General features: G+C 40.7%; 2 protein-coding genes across 5 annotated transcripts in view; both read right to left on the bottom strand.

Moving 5' to 3' along the window:
* tmem108 (transmembrane protein 108) overlaps window positions 1-21,758 on the bottom strand; it is a 63,872-nt gene that overhangs the window by 14,404 nt on the left and 27,710 nt on the right. The window contains exons 3-5 of one of the 3 annotated variants that reach the window (XM_051066854.1): window positions 12,083-13,357; window positions 10,966-11,117; window positions 7,579-8,892 (exon numbers count right to left, since the gene is read on the bottom strand). In XM_051066854.1, coding sequence (XP_050922811.1) covers window positions 8,776-8,892; window positions 10,966-11,117; window positions 12,083-13,357 — 1,544 coding nt within the window. In that variant the 3' untranslated portion in view covers window positions 7,579-8,775. The remainder of the gene's footprint in view (window positions 1-7,578; window positions 8,893-10,965; window positions 11,118-12,082; window positions 13,358-21,758) is intronic. The other 2 variants (XM_051066853.1, XM_051066855.1) reach the window with 2 other exon arrangements.
* On the bottom strand, window positions 977-5,428 carry cdv3 (carnitine deficiency-associated gene expressed in ventricle 3). 2 transcript variants are annotated; one of them, XM_018700792.2, is made up of 5 exons: window positions 4,995-5,428; window positions 4,191-4,267; window positions 3,738-3,871; window positions 3,181-3,343; window positions 977-2,867 (listed from the first exon to the last, which is right to left on the bottom strand). In XM_018700792.2, the coding sequence occupies exons 1-5, from the start codon at window positions 5,178-5,180 to the stop codon at window positions 2,741-2,743; spliced, it is 687 nt and encodes a 228-aa protein (XP_018556308.1). In that variant the 5' UTR covers window positions 5,181-5,428; the 3' UTR covers window positions 977-2,740. The 2 variants fall into 2 exon arrangements, with proteins under 2 accessions (XP_018556308.1, XP_018556309.1); XM_018700793.2 differs by having other exon boundaries at window positions 4,191-4,264.

Raw genomic sequence — 21,758 nt, 5'->3', positions numbered from 1 at the left:
TTTTGTCATTGGTTTAGGATTGGAATTTTGTTTTTAATTCAATTGCTATATATTTCATTTTCAGGGGGCTACAGAGAGTACAATGCCAACTGTGAAACCAAAACTGCTGGTGGGTGACAAAGGTGGCAGCAGGAGAAAGTGATTTTATTATTTTTGAAGAAGTGCTCACAAGGTTACACAAATTAAAAGTAATTTACCTGGTTCCACAGGAGAGATGACTGTCGCAGAACTAGCTAGCATCATAATAAGCTTTAATTAATGGCAAAGATGTCCCCCTGAAATTTTCTTTAACATTGTGAGTTTTTTACCCAGTTAAACAATGGAAAAGAAGACATTACAACTGAAATCTTTCCCTTCAGGTGACAGGTAAATGGCACAACAACTGAAACAAATGTGAGCCAGGTAAGAAAGTATTCAGCACTCACCAAAACTAGAATTTGAGATATGTTTTTTAGAAGTAAAAAATAAGTATCATCGGAAAAACAACCTTAAAACTGCATGTTTTAAGAGGGAGGGTAAAAGAGTATGTGGCAATTCATATTTATTTTCATTTTAACCTGTATACGTTAAATGTCCCATCTTCTCAGGGGAAGCAAACATGATAGAAGACACACAGCAGAGGAGCTCAACAGATGGCAGAAATGACCATTTCATTACTCTGCTGGTGTTACTGCCTCCTTCAAATAAACATTTTAAGTCGGTTGTGTGGGAAAAGTTTCTTTTATTTGTTCATGTGTTTGGTATAAGGTCATTTGAAATGTATTTTTTTAAAGCCTAGGAACTCTGGATAATTTTGACAAATGGTGAATAAACTATCACCTGCTCTGACAAAGTGAGAAATCACAGGAATAGAGTAAGTGATTATGAACAGCAGGTTAAAACAAGTCTTGAGTTTACAAATAAACAATATCTTTTCTGGAAAAAGACACTGTGTAGAGGTTCCAGTTTTAACTTTAAAGATTCAGACGAGACTCAATTCACAAGGATCACTTTATTTTCTGTGTTAGGCTCTTCTCTTTTCATCACAAATATTATCTATGTCCACGCAAAGTGTCCCAGCAGGAATCAACACTCCCTGACATCTTTTATGGAAAGGACAGAAACACAGAACATAAATCCAGTTCTTCACCTTTCTAAACATAACTATGCTTGTAGTAAAAACCCATTTGATTTTAACTGGGCGTACCACTGATTTGGAAGTGGATAGTACTCTGTTGGTTTGGTGACAGTTTGTATTTACAGACCAGCAGTCACTGTAACTCTCTGGAAAATGAAGTTATGCACAAACTACCTGTTCTAAACGGCTGCAATGAAGGCTGAGACAGTATGATAATAGAGGAGGAAAAGCCTTGATAAAAAAAGATCGGTCTTAAAACTGGAGTTGAAATGTACCACAGAGCGACAATATGGGCAACTTCAAATTATGCATTTAAAGTGGTTTTCCATCATTTTGTTGGCATTGTAACATTTGTGACAAATGCAGACAAACCACAGTAAAGCATTTGTTACCAAAAGAATGGTTTGGGATTAGAAACGAGCTTTAATTGCGCTTTAGCTGATGTCTAGAAGAGACCAAAAAACAGGAAGGGCAGAAAAACTGAAAAGTGGATATGATAGACAGTTAGTAGTTGTAATCATCACGCAAACTACAACAGCACTACATTCTCGAACAGAAGGATTTTTTCTTTTGTATATGTTTTTTTTTTTTCACAAAGTGGTGAGATCCAAAGGCAGGCAAGAGCCCGTGAGATAACAAGCAAAGTTCTCTTCAGATGACAAAGCAGTTTCTCTCTATCAGTAAGGCCACTTTATATAGAAATTCTAAATGAGGACCACAACCTATCACTTCTTGTCCATAGATCTTCGCAGTGTCATCATCATCATCGTCATCATCGTGAAGGAAAAAAGCAAAGCTTCAAGTTTCTAAATCAAAGAGCCTGATGGCCAGCTTGTATGTGGAAGAAGAGGAGGAGGAGGAGGGGTGGGGGGTGTATGGGGGCCGGTGTTTGCCCCAGTTCACCACCACAGCGGAAAAAAAAGCTCAGTCCACATGGTCACCACCAGCTATGCTGCTGAGGTAGTTTCCCCAATTCCGAAGCCCCAACCACAACTCAAAAACACACCCCAAAATAACCATGTGCGATTGGGTTATAGCGATCTTGCAAAAAAATAGATATTTTCACAGAAGTTTGTAAAATCATCTTGCCTAAAGTCTTCTTCAATCCTCTGTGGCTTTATCAAACCAAGTTGAAGTCCAGAGAGAAGTTGCGCCATACAACTGCTGCTCTGATTACAATCCACAAAGGACAACTATGTTGTCTTTTGTTGCTGCAGTGTTGTACGTTTGGGTGTATTTTGCTAATTCCGCTTCAATTATTCCCTCTTTCAACAGCCCCTTCAGATGCAGTCCTTCAGGTTTGCCAACCAATTGTATGTAAAGTGTGTTATCGATATTTTTTAAGGGAGTGTCACTGTATGTGCATGTGCTGCAGTGATAATGTTGCATATGAGTGAGTGAGTGAGTGAGTGAGTGAGTGTGTGTGTGTGTGTGTGTGTGGTGTGTGTGTGTGTGTGTGTGTGTGTATACAAGGCTGTGTGTTTGTGTGAGTAACCAGTGTGGTGATGGTGGTGGCAGCGTGAGCTCTGTCAGGACTGCAGTCCACACAGCTGGAGTTCAGCTTCCTTCAGGGGGCTGGGCAGGACCGCGCTGGAGGGGCCAGGGGACGGAGGGGGAGCGGCTTTACTTATCCCCCAGGATGGCGTACTGGTTGTCAAGCTGCAAGTGCTGCATGGATGCACCACCGGTCTCCTCTCTACCACGGTTCCTGTGTTTCACAACCTCAAAGGTCTTCTCCATCTCTCTGTCCCTAAAAGACAGATATGTATAACTTTAGTGTCAGAACAATCAATCAGTCAGTAAATCAGACAGAAAATGAACTGCCTGCAAATTAACAAACTATCCTCTAAGTCCTTTATCAAGACACAGTAAACAGTGCCTGGTTTCATCTTTAATGTGAGCATTTTACACAATTGTTAAAAAAAAAAAAAAAAAGACATTTTACAAGGTTGTAAACTGAACATATTTTAAGTTTGGACTTCATTTTGGGTTCTGAGAAATTGCAGTCTGTATTTTTCTGAAAACCATGTTGAACAAACTACTGTCACTTGAACTCTGCTTACTTGCGTGTCTCCACATGCTTAGCAGTGGCCAGCAGAGAGGGGAACTGTGCATCACTGAAAATCTCAGGAGGGCCCTGGCTGGGACCTCGTCTGTTAGTGGACAGCCGAGCCCCTGGAGGGCGATATACACCAGCAGGCTTTGCCTCAGGCACCTCTACATCCTCTGAAAGTGCACAGATAACATCAGTTAGACAAGAAAACCAGATTTCCAGGAGCAAATTCCAGTTGCATGCATATATATATAAAGGATTATCTTATCTTATCTATCTTATTTAATAAAATCACAGTACATAGACCTTAATCATTTATTTACAGCTGCAGGCTGTGTATGTAATTTTTTCAAGATACAATAAAATCAAAAATTCACTTTATTTGTGTGGCTTGGAATGCACTGGAAAACGGTGCCCTGTCATATATTCCAAAAACACAAGTGATAGACGAAATACAAGAAATATGAGCTCAGTATCTGTAAAATGACCAGAGTGAAAAGCAAATACAGCTTTATTACCAGTGGCATGTTTACAAGCCAGCATTACAAGTGGAGTTGGTTTACTCACCCACAGGTGCAGCAGGAGGGGGAGCAGCTCCAGATTTGTTCCAGGGCCCCGACACTTTGTCTCCACTGACTAGAATGATCTCTCCATCCTCACCAACCTCCTCCTTCTCGTACTCCTCTTCCTCTTTCTCATCACTGCAAAACATCAGACAGACAGATGAAGACATGATGAGCTGCACTGGTTCAGCCAACTTCCTCTAGACCATGTCCCACAACCAATGCACGATAGCAGCTCCATAAAAACATGTCAACAACAAATGTCATCTTTAGTGCTGTCAGCACTACAATAAATTAGCCATGGTTAAAACGATATTTTTTGAAATGTTGTAGGATGGGTCATAGGGGCCATGATCTTTACTGGCTCCCACTTGATGACACCAAGGCTCAGATGCAACTGACAACTCCTCATGTGACCAAGTACTCATGACAACCAAATAAATAATTTCATTCTCACCTTATTTGTAAAGCTTGCAGCCGAAGCCCGCTGTAATCCACTTCTTTCTGCTCAAACTCTTTCCACTCCTCGTCCTCCTAGGCAGACGGAACCATTAACTCAAAAGTACCTTACAATGTAATAAATTCCTACAACTTCCAAAACCCTACTATCATTTCTGTAGGTGACAAACATCTGCACTCTGACCAGTTCTTCCCAAGAAATGGTCACACAAGCTATAGTGGTTTGGGGCAACGTTACACACCAATATGAAAGGCTTTTAATCTTATAATAAGTAACTTAGTTTTGGCATTTTATCATACCTTCATGTGATTTGAAAGCTTTAAGGCTGGTACCCCCGTAAAAACTTATGACAAATGGCGGCTCGGCCTAGCTGGAAAGCCACGATTTAATCGAAGGGGGACGACAGCTTTCCCCATGCAAACACAAGGCCAGTGACACTATGATAGCTAAATGTACAGGCATTACATGTAATATTATGTCACGAACCCGCTTTAACAGCTCGCTCACGTAAAGATAAAGGTGCAAGAAAAACACAAAAAGTGTGTGATGATGAATTTTGTTACCCCCGTCACAAAGTGTGCCAGGAGAAACCATATGCTAGCTAGCAACCGGCGTTGTCACTTCATGCTGAAATGCTTATTATCCTTCATAACCTGGTGAAATTTCAGAGAGCTGTAAGCAAGCAAGCTACATGTACGGAAGAGGCAGATAACGACGAGGATACAAAATGTGACACGACACCGGTGTGTGCAATAGACGCTGCTGAGGAAAAAAAAGTTACAGAAGAGTAGCGTTGGTTACCTTCTCAATCTGTGCGTCTTGGTTCTCATTTTTTGCCGATTTTTCCTTCTCCTTCTTAGTCTTTTTCACTGCAGTCGACGTGGGCCCGACGGCAGACTCCTTACCCTTTCCCTTTTCTTTCTTCTTCTTTTTATCCCGCTTGGCAAAGAAATCGTCCAGGCTCTTCTCCGTCGGTACATCCGCCATTTTCAAAGACCAACGTAAAATAGTTAGCTAACCGAGCAATGACAAATGTGAAAACTGCGCTCTCGCAGAGTGAGGACAGTTGGTCAAATGGTCAGAGGACACGGTGTTACTCCTTAATCTGGCAGTTTAACTTCTGTTCCAGGCTGATAAAAATGTCCACCCTGGTTCTGTTGCCGAATCGTTAGGTATCCTGTCAACCATGCCATGCACGGACTATTTGACAAATCTGTACCGTTACCCGGAAATACATCGACCCTGAACCGGATATATTATTTTGACATTTACACAAAAATAAAAGTCATAATATTAGTTGGGTTTTTTTCCCCAAATATATCACTCTTTGGAAAAATATCCGAAGTTAAATTTAAAAAAAAAAAACGCTTAAATCCAACTTGGTACAACTCACTAATTATAAACTGTAATTGAAGAGGGATTCTGTGTGAATGTAGTTTTAAGGCCTACATTATTTTAGATCATATTGAGCTTGTGTTTTAAAGTTTTGTTGTATAAAATCTGATTTTAGATGTTGGCACCAGTGATTTTTTTATGTATGTATTGTATGTATGTATATAGGTATTTTTCTTTAAAATATATTTGTCGTTAATAATGACAACTTCTGGGTTGCCATGTTGTGGGAGATCCTCCTCCAGAAGGTCACTTTGCTTGCACCTAAATTCAGTAACCATCAATGTATGAATGTGTGCTTTTGCTATTAGTAGTTGAACAGGCCAACAAATCTGTAAATATCACTCACGTCAAATTAAACCTCTCCTCAGCAGTAACTTGTAAACAGATAATTGAACTCACCTTCCCAGAGCTGGAGGTCACTTGACCAGATGCAGCACAAAGAGAAAATTCTGGCTCACTACATCAATGGATGTGCTGTGGTTGGCAGGACTGTTTACACTGCTTTGTTATGTAACCAACAGGTGTGATATCTAACTCACACATACTGTAGGACAACTGTCAAACATCACTGTTTTGGACTTAGTGTCCAAAGTCGGTCAGCCATGGTGAAATATGAGGAAGTGTGTTATTGATTAAATTTACTTCTCAAGAGAATAAATCAGACAAACAGAGTACTGTTTTGTTTGTTTTATTGCTCAGCAGTAAAAAGTACAGTGTATACTACAGTACAAAAAATACATAATGTTGAACACTGCTCCACCGTGCCACTGAACGTATTGTAAAATATCCACTTTTTTGAGCGTGCAAAACAACAAGCCCAGCTGTGAGCATCCAATGCAGGAAATATCAATATGTTTAACCGTGTTATTCACCATCACCGCTTTAATCAGTGATTTCAGAACAACATTGCACAATGCAGAAAATCTTTAGCAACAATAGAGGCAGGCAGCATTGATTATTGAATAAAACTGCAGCAATGCAAAGTAAAAACAGATGATAGAAGGACCACGGGTTCAATAATTAAAAAAAATATTCAAACGCCTCTGTATGTGCTCACAGTAAATATTCAGCATACATTTTTTGTCTCAGTGTTTTTATTGGTCAAGATTTTTTGACAGCCTCTAACACATGTTATGTGGTCCAGCAGCTGATTCATAATCATTCAACATTTCAACAAACACAGTTTGCAATGATGTACAAACACATTATTTATGAAGGGAGACACTTATAGTAGCAAGGGATGGTCTAATTGTTTCCTACAGTGCTGAGAAAGTCTTTCTCAAACTGGGCTATAACCAGCAGCCACTCCACGATATACAGACAAGAGACAGACAGACAGACAGAAAGACACACATACAGAGGCACACACACACAAACAAGACACACATAGAGAAACAGATAAAACTGAGCGGAAAGTGATACAAAGTCTTGTTTGATGTAAAGTAACAGTGATATTTGGTTAAGGGGGCAGCACGTTTCAACTCATTCATCCACAATCACACACTTTACTGCACACACACACAGTATGCTTACATGCACGAACCAAGCATTCACACACATACACACATACTGATATATAAAGGGCCAACATAAAGAATTAAGACATCTATGTGGTCCCTCATAAAGAGAAGCTGGTGACACATGAGGGGGAAAGTCATTTTTAAGTCAGCTCCTTTTGACTGATAGATGCACCATCATTCATAACTGTCAGATGTAGACCCCAAATCATCCAAATAGTCTGCTCAGATTAACCAGGAAAATCTGGGCTCGTTTTTATCAAACTGCTGAGAAATAAAAGTTAAAGTCCTTTACTTATCCTACTTTCAAACTTAAGAATAAAACCCATTCATCATTTTTTTATGACTTATAAGAGAGGCTCCAGAGCTCCCTTTATTTTATTTGATCAAAAGTAGAGCCTAGATGACTTCGTGTTTTCAAGTGAGTACAAAATATTCTTTGTTATGATGAATAATATTCAAATAGTTTAAACCTACTGGATTATGAATTACACAGCTATTTGCATTTGATAGGATGTTACACCACTTTTTTCCTACATTTATCAGAAGTGCAAAGAACAAAACTGTCTGATTTTGTTTGCAATCACCTTCAGTTTATCTTTATTGTCTGCACTTGTCAGCATAGTACTAAATTCTTCTTATTATACTATGTTGTCTCTGATGTACCTTCTCTATTTCCTATTACATAATGCTTATTTATAATGTATATATCCTGTATTTGTCACCTTTTTAAAACTGCTTTTAATGTTAGATTTAATATTCTCCTCTGTTCTGTCACTCTGTAAATAAAATACATAGTATTATTATTATCAAAAATTAATGTATATTATAAAAAAATATGCAATTATCATTGTTAACATTCAAATTGCTACTGGAAATACTGAGGATTTCACACAAAGAAAATGAACTTTTAAAGATCACATATAATTTTGCAGAATAAGACCACTGGAGGAAAATGTAAGGATGTTTTCTAAAGAATGAAGAATTGGGCAGACATAAGTTAAATCCTCATCTCTGATTGGTCATTCCTGCTCTGAGCATACACGATTAATCATGTGATCACTTGAGTGTTGTTCATAAAGGCAACATCTCTTGTAATTCAGTTCTTCAACCTGATGGCACTTTTTTTTTTAAACTTTCTTAGAAGTTTGATAAATACAGACCCTGATTTCATATACACCATTTGATCCCCAATCCCCTCCCCCAAACTACATATTGTAGGTGTTATATTCAAGTTCAACAGGCTATAAGTATTTTGGGATTTGATTTTAAAGGAAAAATAAAATTACAAAGAACAGCTTTAATGCTTTAAATTTTCATAGCACGTTTCTCTCTCTAAAGCAGATTTCATGTGGCAATATCCACAGTGCACTCACCATCAAGCCACTGTAAGGAAACAAACCCACATATACTCTGTATTTTATAAAGACAATAAAAACCTTTTATCACAATTAAGCCTTTTGTAGAAAATGTACATCAGAAAAATATGCAGGTGCATCCTCATAGTAAATAGTGTCTGTTTACATCACTCTCCTTTCAGGTTGCTCTTTGTGTTTATAATATACAGTATAAAGTCAAAGTCTCTGAATATTTACCACATATATAAAATAGACAACAACAGCAGGGGGAGTAGAAGAGGAGAATCTGACAGTGTCTCTCGTTTTCTGTCTCTAGGTGGCAGAAGCTTTGTCTCTGTTGATGAAGAGGGTCTCCTGGCAGAAAGGGTTAACCAGGACCACGCTGCTGCCACTGTAGTCTCCATTAGGGGGTAGACAGGTGTCATGCTCCTGCAAATGCACACACACACACACACACACAGCGAAAAAATTAACACAGGTGTCTAACTGTTAAACAATAGCTGTGATTCATGATTCACGCTTCAGGGCTCACCATTAGGGTACACATTGCAGTCTACTATATCTAAGTCACTCTACAGGTGAGGAGCAGAGTCAGACAGTTTAGCGTGGAAGCGAACAGAATAAAATATGGGTTTGGTGTACCCTGGGGGCTTTTAAGGAGATGGTGAACAAAGATACCTGACAAAACTGGATGAACAGAGATACAAAGGAAGGTGGAGGAGAAGATGTAAAAGCTTCATGAGTGGAGAGACAAAAGGGAGGGATGACTCAGAAGAAACAAGGCAACAGAGGCACTTAATGTAGGGGGAGGGGGTTGTAGAAATAGTTGTTGATGGTGAGTCAGCAGTAATGAGGCAGTGCTGGAGGAGGGAGGTGTGAAAAACAAAATGATTTGTTTTACAGCAGGAATGAGGCCATTTTATCAGCAAGATCCAATCAAATCAACTTAATACTGTCATTTAGGTTTACAATCATTTCTCCAAGAGCTCTCTCATTTACTTATAGCACCAGGGAAGCTATGAGGCTGCTGCTCTACAGAGACAGGTAAAGCAAGGGAAAACAACACCTGGGTGTCACCAGGGGCATCCCACACATGATCCAACCTTAGCTTCCCTCTCCTGATGCCCCCACAGGTGGCAAAGGAATGCAAATTGTGCAATGGTCGAGGAATAAAAGAAAGGAGACACACACACAGTCAAATAGTCATTGGACAGAAGATGATTTAAAAAAAAACCTGAATAAAGCAATGACAAATCAAAATGATATAGGAATGAGAAGGCGGGAGATTGCACATTTAACACTCAGAAAAATCCTTGTCACCCTTATAAACTACAGTATCCAGCAGATGGTGCTGTAATGCACCAAAAAACCTGCGCTGTTCCCCAGCTGTCCAATGATATATCATTGGACAAATATGACAACCTTTGGCCAGGGTGAGTCCAAATATGATCTTGCTATTGTCCTTTTTCTATCATATTTGCTAAGTAAGAGCAAAATTGACAGAAACATGAAAGGGAAAGAGAAATTAATATAATTACCTCATAAAAAAACCCATAAAATCTTACTGTCGCCAGTTGATCAGTTATTAAAAACAGTGGAGAACTATAGAATATTTTAATTTGATGGATTTTTACAACCATAAAGAGCCTTGGCTGGGTGTGCATATTTCATGGCTTCATTTGCTCACTCAAAAGACCGTGACACAAGTTTTTAAAGTAATATGAAACTACCAAAGCTTCCAGACTTAAACAAACTATGGACAAAGATATGTCAGACAATACTGTCCATAAATCTGATGTTGCACATATTGAAATATGTACAGGTATACTTCCTTCCTCTTCCCCTGGCCAGTGACGTAGACGGTTTAGACACAGTTTAGACAATTCCTGAAGAGCAATACTTTTGTGATCTTGTTGTTCAAAATTAGCTTAAGAATCCTGAATGTGTTTTTTTGGCTGGTTATCATTGCTGACTTGGGAGCACATATGGACTGGGCGCCTTTTGGTGCTGAACACTCAAATAAACCCATCAATCAATGAAGGCTGAGGGGATTAATATGGCTAGCCTGCAACAAAATATGACCTGTGTTTACAGTGTTAGTCTAAAACACACCAACCAAATAATGCTGTGTTATTAGCCTGTATATTAATGCTATACTACTATTCTCTGAATTTTAATTAAGGAAAATATTGGATGTGAAAAACTGTCTAAGAATCAGTACTCTAACATTTTCCCTGCAGGGAAATTCTCCTTTTACTTGCTCCACATAGCATCTCTGTAAATTGTAATAATACAGTGTCATGCTCAAGTGCACTTCAGCAGGCCTCAAGGCTTTGCTGACGGGAGAGATTGGACATGGATCCTCTTGTTGTTTCCATACTCATTAAAACCATTCTGCTGACTGATGTGAAACAGTGAAACAGTGAAACATCAAGTAAATGTCCCACCACTTGAGTGTGTATTGTTGTGCGCTAATAGAGACAGTGTGCCAGTAGTTTGTACCTCACTCTCCAGAGTGTGTATCTCTCTGGGCAGCTCCACAGCGTGCCTGCTGAAGTAGTCCATGGTGATGGCGTTGTTCCAGTAGCTGAGGTTGTTCTCCTGACTTGATGACTTCTTCTTCCTCCTCATACAGCACACAGTCAACAACACAGCTACAGCAGGCAGAAGCAGGAAAGGGAAATGAGGGTTAGGACAGTAGTTGGAGAAGCAGCTGCTTCAAATAGCCTCTGAAAGCGCCCACACGAGCTGCTCAGCTAGAGGCTGTCATGTTTCAGGACAATATGCCACTGGTAGAATAAACTGTGGTGGAAAGAAAAACTTCCACACAAAAATGCTGTTAGAAATGACTACTGGTGATGTGCCTTGTAGTAAACTATCTGAAACAACTAAGCTGTCGGTCTCTCAAAAACAAATGGTAAGGACAAATGTTCAGGAATCATCCATGAAAAAAATATTATCAAAAGGGAAGAAAGACTTATTTCTCCATCTCTAACAGACCAAAATGCAAAAAACTGTGTTTTGCCTAAGGTGCAACTCCTACTGCTTCATGAAAAAAAGACTCTAGTTCCTTTGCAGTTATTATGCTATTCTGCAGCTTAATGCAGCAGGATCAGGCCCTGAAGGGTGTCTGGTGGCTGTCAAAAGAAAGAAAGTGAAAGTTTTCTTAAAGGAACAGACATTTTGGGAAATGCTCTTTAAGAGTTAGATGATAAGATTGACAACTCTTGCTTGTCTGTCTATAAAATATGAATCTATAGTTAACAGTCAATTAGCTTACCATAAAGACAAGAAGCAAAAGGAAACAGCTAGTTTTGCTCCATCTAAAAATTCTCCTATCAGCTTCTCCAAAGCTCGCTACTTAACACCCTTTTGTGATTTTACAGTGGGTTTTTGCTGGGCTATTTCTGCATTTGTCTTTATGCTAAGCTACGCTAACCTGCAGCTGGCTGTAGCTTCATATTTAGTGTACAAATGTGAGAGTGGTATTGATCCTCTCATCTCTCACCAAAAAAGCAAATAAGCCAGTAACGTGATAGATTTTAGCCAAAACTCTAAAGGAATCTGGCACTTTATATTCATTAATTAAGCCTTTTTGAGGCTGCCTGACTTTACTTACAACAAGAAGACACAGGCACGCTGATAGCCAGCACGATCCACACAATGTCCATCCTGCTCAGGCAGATGGTCATGCGGGATGGCGGGGAGTCAACAGTGGGGCCTGAGCTGTTGCTGGGTGTCCAGGGTTCCTGGGTGGTGGCAGGCACCTGCCTGTTCTGGTTCCTACTGGCTGTGGAAGGGGCCTCTGAGCTGTTCCCCTGAGCAGGCACCTCCTCGAGTGAGCTGCCATTAGAGAGCAGCCCTCCATATGTAGTTACATTCCCCAACCAGTGTCCCACAGGGGGATTGTCTGTGCCATTACCTTGAACAACCTGACCAAGACCCTCCTCACTGGTGGTCTCGCTGGGTGCAGTGGGGTGGTTTGGGGTGGCTGTGGGACTCTGCGTTTTGAGGCTCGGCTCAGTGGACAGGTCTGGGATGAGCGCAGTGGAAGTTAGATTCTCTGATGGGCTCCCGATCTTTATCACCAGCCCATCGGTGGGGGGCTCGTTCACTGCGCGCACCTCCCTCAGGGTGATGGTGTTTTGTGCAACCACCTCTGGAGCACCCCGAGCATGCTCCCTGAGTTTCAGGCCAAGTGCAGGGTCACCATCTACTGATGAAAGGGACAGTGCAGAGGGCTGCAGGTCCAGAACGTGCTGGCTGGGGTCAGTGGGCTCCTCCACACTCAACTTCTGAGGCCCTGCATGGTGTGCAGCGAGTGTATCTCCTCTGTCTGATCCAGAGCTGGACATAAGAGCCAGGGGGTTTGGAGCACCTCTGGCAGTAGATTCCACGTCTATATTTGGGACCGCTATGCTGAGAAATTTAGGGCTGCTGCTGGCCTGGTTAGTGCTGACTGTAACTGGGTTATGGAGTTGAGGTACTCTGACCAATTTGTGCATGTGGCCTTGGTTTACAATATCAGAGCTTGACTCCTGGGGGTGATTAACCCAGCTTTCAGTGCTCACAGTGTTTGGGGTGATAGTATTTGTGTCATGAATGGGAGGGCCTTCATGGGCCAGGCTAGAGATTTGGGTAGTGTGGGGCCAGGCTAAAGGGTGGAGGGGGACAGTGGGGAGGATAATATTTGTGGGTTGAGTGCCTCCTTTGTAGGACCACTCCCCACTGCTGGAGCCTTCCTGATGCAAGTCTAGGTGGGGACGTTTGGGGGCAGACAGAGGGTTGCTGTGGGCAGCTGCCATGGAGACAGAGTCCTGGGACGTCTGGCTGAGGTACAGCTCCTGTGCTGATGACACCAGTCCTACTGGCAGTGCTAGGAATGCTAGAACACCTGCGGAGAAGATAAGAGGGAGCTGATGGTTAGCATATAGAACATCCTTTAGCTTCATTAATTACTGGCCCGTTTCCATGTACTTGTGTATTTTCAGCATGTCGTCTGCCTACGCATCATTTCTCCCATGAATCCTGCTCTGCAGAGCTAGACAAGAGTGCAGCCCGGCAGCTGAAACTGACTGGTCAGGTGCTCAGAGGAGATGTGTAGCCTTATCTCGCATTCATTACACCCCTCAGCTTTTATTCTAATCAACTGCTGTGCTTGTCACTCACCTAGTTTAACTAGATTGCTTTATTAACTGCATTATTCACTAGATGAGTTCCGCTGTGTGTAACCATGCATGTATAAGGTGGCAGCTGGGACTGGGAGGACGTCTGTCTTTAGATGCAGAGTTCAAACACAGCTGTGTCGGTTTTGTTACTGTGCAGAAATTCTTCAGTAAGCTTTCCAGCTTTCTACAGAGGAAATAAAATAACAATTATTTGATTGTATATTTTGTCTTCAAAATGGGATGAGATAAATTTACTTATTATGTAGTTTTAAGTTTTGATAATTTTCCATATTTAGAAATAAGGTGTCCTTTGTTATCAAGATCCAGTGTTGCCATGAACAAGTCTATTTTCATGCCCAAATTGATATATTGACATTGAACACAGTAGTTAAATTCATGAGTTATAGTGTCAAAATAACATGCTAAAACCACCTCAGAGAGCCTGACAGATTCACTCTCTTGAGCTCAGTCCCATAAGCAGGCTGTGTAGTGACAAGCCATTAGCAGGTGCCTGTGGGGAATATTGGCCCTATTATGTTATCCAGACAGCAAGGAAGTCCTGGAGGGAGGAACGTGGAGGGGCTTATTAATTTCCCCTTTGCTCCCTCCTCTCCATCCTTTATTGACACTGTTAAACACAGCTAATGTGACACATTAGCTCCCATTGAGTGGTTTCTGTGCATTCAGCTGAGAACAGAACATGCATTAATGCAAAGCAACTGTCATTTAAATTCATGTCTGAATGAGGTTGTTTTGTCATATGTCTGCCTAACTAACAGAGCTCTATGGCACAAAGGAATAAGATATACTATATCAAGCTTTGGCTTCACAGACAATACTTATTGGTAGGATCAGTTCATTGTTGGTTTTACTCCTTTTAATGGGATTTGTTGAAAACTGGAAAAATGTATAATATTACCAGCCTCATCCTGTAATGATAAACACTGAAAGAAGGCTTATACTGAGCTGTGCAGACACAAAGTCATTTATGACTGATCAGATTAGAAAAATCAAGTTTTATAGCTATTTAAGAGCATAAATAGATGCCATGATAAATGTATGAAGTCAAATATATATATAAATATAATAAGATAGTGATGAAGACTGCATTGTTTTGGCATTCATAAACCCCCCCAAAAAACAAGAGTTATACATAACACACAGTCTACAGCAACCCATGTGACCTAGATGTTGCAGCCATAGTTTAACTATGGTGCTCCCTCTGTAACTATGGAAACCAAGTTTCCATTTCCTAGAGGGGCAGAGGACAATGAGATGGGAGAAGAGAAATCTGTTGAACATCTCGACAAAAAAAGGGTACAAATCGATAGAATACTGGAAAAATAACAAATAATTTTTAAAAACAGCCCAAGCACCAGGCACTATCAGTAATCTTAAATTTCTTTACTTCCTCTTTGTTCGCAGGGGGATTTAAATCACACCACAGTAGAACCCCAAAGCACTGACTATTTAAACTCAGCCTCTGAATCATTAATCATATTCCTCCATACTCAATCACACAGACTACCAGGATAGAGGGTCCGGGCCCCGTCTTCCATTAACCAAGCCTGTCACGTCTCTAATCCATGGAGCCCACTCCAGACCCATATCTGAGGAGATAGCACACATGGCCATCCTTGATTTATGACTGCTCGTCTTTCCTGAGATGATCCTTTAGGCAGGGAAATTGAACACAGACAAACCCAACCTATCAAAGCTTAAGTGTGTGGGCTATTGTTGGATGAAAAACTCTTTGAGATGCTCACAAGACATTACATTTCACACATAAATTCTGCACTGAAGGTGCATGAAACAAAAACACAAAAAGACACAGAGAGAAAAACACAAACTCATAGGTAAAATATAATCCACACTAACTTCTAAGATAGAAAAGGTACCTCACATGTAACTGTGTAATGTGGAGCCTTACGGCTGCAGGCAAGGTAGAGTAATAATATTTTTTTCAGTGCTAATAAAGGAGACAATAGAGGCTAATTAAGAGCGAGGATGTTTACCATGCTGTGGTCTAGCTTGAGTCATACAATTCAATCAGTGCCCAGACCTGGCTGTCACAACCTGGCAACCCAACACTCTGCTGCTACTGAATAAAACATAATAACCCAGACTCCCTTTACAAACAAAGTTATATCAGAAATGGGCTGACTAAATGCTCTGGCACACACATAAACAGGCACACATTCTTCTGATTTGTTCAGATGATCAGAAACTCAGCTTAAAAAAGGTGGTTTCACCCTGGTCTGTAACCAACATGGATATTAATATTCATTTAGGACTTTAGTCAAATCATATTTTATTAAAGATAACATCTAATATGTTAAAGGGGAGAATCTGCTTTTTAAGTTAGCTTGCACTCAGACATCTGACTGCCCATATATTCATTAGTGCTGAATATGCACTGAGATAAATAAATAAATAAAAAAACTGGCCTTTAGATTTTGTATCAGACACTGTGTTGGGTTCTTAGGTGAAATAGTTTAGATTTTTAAATGAGACTCCTCATTTGATTTTGCAGGATCCACACTATCTCATTATTAAGGGTCTGTTTAATAATACTTCTGGTAAATAATCCTGTATTGATTTAGGTATGAGTGAAGCTTTGCCTGTAATTTGCAGCTTCACATCTTAATATTAGCTGCCATTATGAAAGCAATTACATCAATGAGGGAGGTTCTGTGCTCTTATTTTGTGCAGTGGCTAACAATACTTAAAAAAAAAAACAACAACAACAACAAAAAAAACAATATTATTACAAATGTGAAGGGGTCTCTGTGCTCTTAGCCCATGCTGTCGGTTGATTGTTTGGGACACCAACTTGTTATTCAATTTCTTATTCCCAGCGCAGCTAACTTTATGTAATCTGGGTTAATGCAATGTCACATTCACATGCTCCTCAGATGGTCCCATTTCCAGAGCTGGAGAGTCATTCTTCTGACTTTGGTGTGTTCATGTGCTTTTCAGTCAAAATGTGGAAACAATATGGACGCCACAAAGAAGATAAATAATATAATATAATAAATGAAATGTTAGCAATCAATCAGTGTGCAGGATACAGTAAAAAGGTGTTTGGTAACTGAATGTTATTTTAACTGTAATTTCACAGGTTTCTAGTAAGTTGCTTCATTTCTATCACTGAATCTTTGTGTTCAGCCTTTGAAGCTCTGTAGATTTGCCTGCTGGCTATATAGAGGAAGACAAGCTAAAAAAAAAAAAAAGACACAGACACAGAACAGTAGCTTGTCCAGTTGCAACAGCTTCCACAATGTCATGATAGCTTATATACTGAATCAATATATAAGCTATCATGTACTGTAGCAGTGTGCTTTCCAACACCACCTGACCCCACCCCCCGCCCCTGCTATTGTGTCCTTTATTCTGTGTAAACAGAAACCCATCTATTTTGACCTATACAGTATTTGTTATATTGCTGTATCTCTGTGTGTGCAGGGATCACATGTGTATCTGTATGTTTTTACACATGCACTGTGTTGCACACTGAGGCAAATGGATGTAATTTGTCACAATGCCTGTGCGTTTGGCTGATGGAGTGAGAGCGTAAGCAGGGTGAACGCAGACAGAGAGCCCTGGCTCGGCCTCCACAAAGACGTGCAGCTGAGAAGCAGGCACCGGGAGTGAATTAACAAGAGAAATGATTGAAAAGGCCCAGGAAGCGAACTGAGCTTCATGAACATCCATTATTGAGTTGAAGTACTGGGAAGAACATGAGAAAATTGGATGGAAAAAGGGAAGAATAGTGAGGTCAGACAGGGTGGGAAAATGTGCTAAAAGGAGGCCTGAGCCAGAGGTGTAAGAGAGGGAAACGTGTGGGCGTTTCATCAGTGATAAGACATGGATAAAAGCAAAATGGCTGGATTAGACACATTAAACCAAGGACCAAAATGGACATTCAAAGGAAAATAAAGTGTGAGAGGTAATGGGAATATAGGAGGCACTCTCTGAAACATTTGTCTTGCTTAGCAACACTTGTCTACTCAGCATGATTTTTTCACCATTGTGCCTGTTGGCTGTTTTTGGCCTGTCATATTTTCTCACAAGCATGAAAAACACCCACAAAAGACCATTTTCGGCGGCTATGACGCAAGGGACGAGACAAACAGCAAGAATTTTCTGAAGAGGACAAAATAGAGCAATAACTGGTGTGAGTAGATTCCTGTGATGACATTGAATAGCAGCTCTTTCTCTTTGTCCTTCTACTATCGGCAGGGAGGCGACACACAGCTAACACTGTTATCACTCACACCAACCTGTTGCCCTCACTATCTATATCCACCAACTGATCATTGCAGAATAGCACATGCTAATATCACGGAGAAAAGGACGCCGGGGTAAAATTACAGTGCGATTATGTCCCCATTTATTTGACAAATGGTATCAACCTGTTTTCCATTAGCCCAGTGTGTATGGTGGGAGGGGCAATTTATGCAGGAAACCTGCTGAATTAGGCCTCTTCTGAATGCATAGGAAGCTGGTGACATTCGTTGAAGTCCTCCATTGATGTCATCAGGGACATCAATAAATCATGTAGCAAAGCAGGATCCTGCGCACTGATCCAATGCAGGCTTTGTCCCACCAATCGTTCACTATTAGTCTCAATGTCAGGGGACAGAGGCCAGAGCGGCTGTCACTGAATCTAAAGTTACACGGGTGAGATGGAGAACAACATAACATTTACTCTAGGCTGATTCTGCATTCATTTTTTTTTTCCATGGAGCCACTCATAAGCTGAGATCTCACTCCAGACGAACAGTATAGTTGAGACGCACTGCATCATGGCTCCTCCAGCCCAATCCATCATACTGGAGCACTTAGTGTGCGGTATTGCAGGCTATCAGTGCTTATGCACCAGCCTGGCTGCATGATCAATCCTGAGGTGGGGGCTACTCGCCGTGGAGGGTGGGATATTTAGCTTTTTTTCTTCCAGGGGTCACCTCACGCTACGTGCGATACATGCTACTCAGGCGTGCACGGAAACGATCTGCTGATGAAGCAAGTGCTGGAGCCAGGCTGGTTGTGATCAGTGGGTAGCTGGCGGTGGCACTACTTGAAGTGGAGACTCTAGAGGAAGCCAAAAATAGGAGCTGCAAAATTATCCATCAATAAGGCTCGTGACGGCTCGTCAGGCTGTTCTTCTGAACCCTTACTGCTCTGTCATCTCCCTGCTCCCTGCTTGGATAAACAGTAATGATAAAACCTGTATTAAGATTAAATACCACATGAAGATGTCCTGTATAATATCTTTACTAACATTGATGCTCTGTTTAATAACTGCTCTGCATGCTCAGAAATGAATTATTGTATTAATGTGCACTGTACCAAATAGTAGAAGGATTGTATGTTCATGGCCAAGTAATAGGATTTGAAAAAGAGTCCAGTAACAGCATGGATCATCTGTACTTTAGCATAATAAAATAAAAATGGAGGATGATTAATTTCTAAACTGTTCTCACTGTATATTATTTTACAAGACAACATAACAGGGCATCAAACACTTATTGTGAACTACTGGTTTGTGCTTCTGGAATGAGCTGCATCTGCTAACAAAATGGGTCTAATCATTGCTAAACTCTAATCTTAATTGTTTTTATTTATACACCTTAATACCTGCAATGCAAATGTAAATGTACTAAAGGGAATCACTGTATGTCCACCTCATTATCTAATGGAATAAACATGTATAACTGCTGGTGTGGATGCCCCCAGGCACTGAACCATAACCAGTGATTAAGGATGTCCTCCTCCCCACCCAGCCGGCCCTCCATGGATCACATTTAGCCTCATTTATGCTAATCACAGCCACTCCACAGAAGCAGACAAACCTCTATGGGATTCCCCCCAAATCCCTCGGGCCAAATGGAGAAGGCTTTATCTACAGTGCTCATCAGAATACCAATGAACCTATATCACATCATAGCGGCACATACACACCACGGCTCTGCTCCCTTAATACAAAATGAATCCATATCTCACTTTTGAGGATAAAGGCTGACAGACCTATATCAAAGCCATCATAAGCCTTAAACGAGGAGTTTTGTTGAAGGTAGTCCGAGCCTTTAATTTTAAGCTTTGACGTGTCGTCAGAGCGAGCCACAGAGACTGATCAGATCCATCAGCTTCAGGCAGACAAAACCCTTTATCAGCACCCTGACTGGAGAGCTGTCTGACTAACTGCTGGTAAGATTGGATTATCACGCCTGGACAGAGCACTATCAGCCCAGACTGACTTCAATGGACCCACTGCACTTCTGCAACAATTACCACTATTAGTACTGCTAATTCTACCATTACTACAACTACTACTAGTACTACAACAGTACCACAACTACTCATATCTTTATCTATATCAGCTACTAATAATGAAACAATAAAATGAAAAATAAAAATAAATATGTGCATTAATATCACTAATGCTGCTATACCTATAGCTAAGTCAAATACTACTTCCACTACAGTTCCTCATCCCATGACTACTCTTACTACTACTGTGCCAATACTGTCATTACAACCACCACACCTCCTATTCCAGTCTCCACCGTGACTACACTACAAGTCCTGCTCCTTATACTGCTACTACTACTACTCTAACCATAACCATTAGCACAGCTAATTATGCCATTATTATTGACACTATCCACATCAAAATGGATGTTTCTAACCCTGCTACAGATAGTACTGACGTCATCAGTGCTGGATTACTAACAAAGCAGAGCAGGCAAGTGTGTTCCTTCACATACAACATGGAATACAACATGTACAACATGGAATATGGTATTCATATTCAGAGCTGCATGAGGCATGAGATGAATCATAAGCCTAAACCTGCATCAATAGATCTGTAATGATAGCAATTTTAAAATCAACACTGAACCATTGACCATTGAAGGTGTGCATTAAGTGTGCAGCAGGAAGAGGCCCTTCACCTGTACAGAAAGGTATGTGTAAGTACTGTTACATTACAATCATTCTCTTCTCTCTCCTGTCACTGTGACTCAATTGTTCAATTATTACTGAAACAACACAAAAGAATGTGTTATTCTCACTACATCACTGTGTCCATTTCAACTGCATATGTTTGTGTTGATTAGAATATTATTTAAGTGATGACATCTGTTATCATCAGTTAAGAAGAAAAGAAAAAAGAAAAAAATAATATGGACTATCTTAAACTTAATGTCAAGCAATAAAAACTGGATGAGTCAGGTGCTGATCATCATTTTCACCCTAAGAGGAAAACAGCTTTTTCTTTCTGTTCAGTGACTTCATGAATGCAGAGGCAGAGCATTTTAATATTTAGTCTCATGGAGAGACATATGGGTGTATAAATACTGTCATCTTTACAGTAGCACAAACAGACAAATTCCTTTGGTTTGCTCTTGGGTGTGCTCCTGGTTAGATGTCTGTCCTCTGGGGGCAAAAATCAGACAGATAGGGCACATCCTGTGGACCACTGGGACCGTCCTGGAGGAGGACTAGATGGGGCAGAGTGGTGGAGAGGCGGAGTGGGTTGGGCTCTACAGATGTGAGCCCTGAGATAAGAGGGAAAGCTTTCGTAACAGGATAATGGCTTCCTGTTTGAATGCTCCGCAAATTGTTTGTCAGGTTACAGCAGCTTTGAACAGAGACGTGTTTATCTGGGAATCAGACTGAGGGAGAATGCGAAAACAAGAACAACAAAGAGTCCTTGTGCTGTTTACTGGGATAATGATTTAGCTACAGCGACTGTGACAGCAGCAACAGATCTGACAGGAAGGAAAGACATTAAACAGGAAGTTGTCTGGAATCTGGAGAGAACACTGAATTGCAGGCCTGCAGTAAAACAACTCCATTAAAGTCACAGACTCTGACAACATTTTCTACAGAATTTCAACATTTTTACTGGGGTTGGCAGCTTTACCAAATAAAAAAAAATCTGTTGCAACAACACACTTTAATCACACACGACAAGACCAAGTCAGATTGGAAAGATTACTTGAGCCTTGTGTACTCATTTACACTTCACACCAACCGCTCTTTCAAGCTGTTTTTTATTTTTTCAGGAGCCAACTTCAAAACACAATTTGCACCTACGCAGAGACATTTGGAGGCAACTGC

This window comes from Lates calcarifer, linkage group LG24, assembly GCF_001640805.2.
Source record: "Lates calcarifer isolate ASB-BC8 linkage group LG24, TLL_Latcal_v3, whole genome shotgun sequence".
Lineage (NCBI taxonomy): Eukaryota > Metazoa > Chordata > Actinopteri > Centropomidae > Lates > Lates calcarifer.
Note: the sequence above shows the minus strand (reverse complement) of the source record. Positions and strands in the feature narration are given on the sequence as shown.

Excerpts from the sequence above, each read along its gene's own strand:
- cdv3 (XM_018700792.2), bottom strand. The coding sequence starts at position 5,180 with ATGGCGGATGTACCGACGGAGAAGAGCCTGGACGATTTCTTTGCCAAG. Across the intron at positions 3,872-4,190 it reads CTGCAAGCTTTACAAATAAG|TGATGAGAAAGAGGAAGAGG; the intron begins GTGAGAATGAAA and ends GATGTTTTGCAG. Across the intron at positions 2,868-3,180 it reads AAGCATGTGGAGACACGCAA|GGACAGAGAGATGGAGAAGA; the intron begins GTAAGCAGAGTT and ends TCTGTCTTTTAG.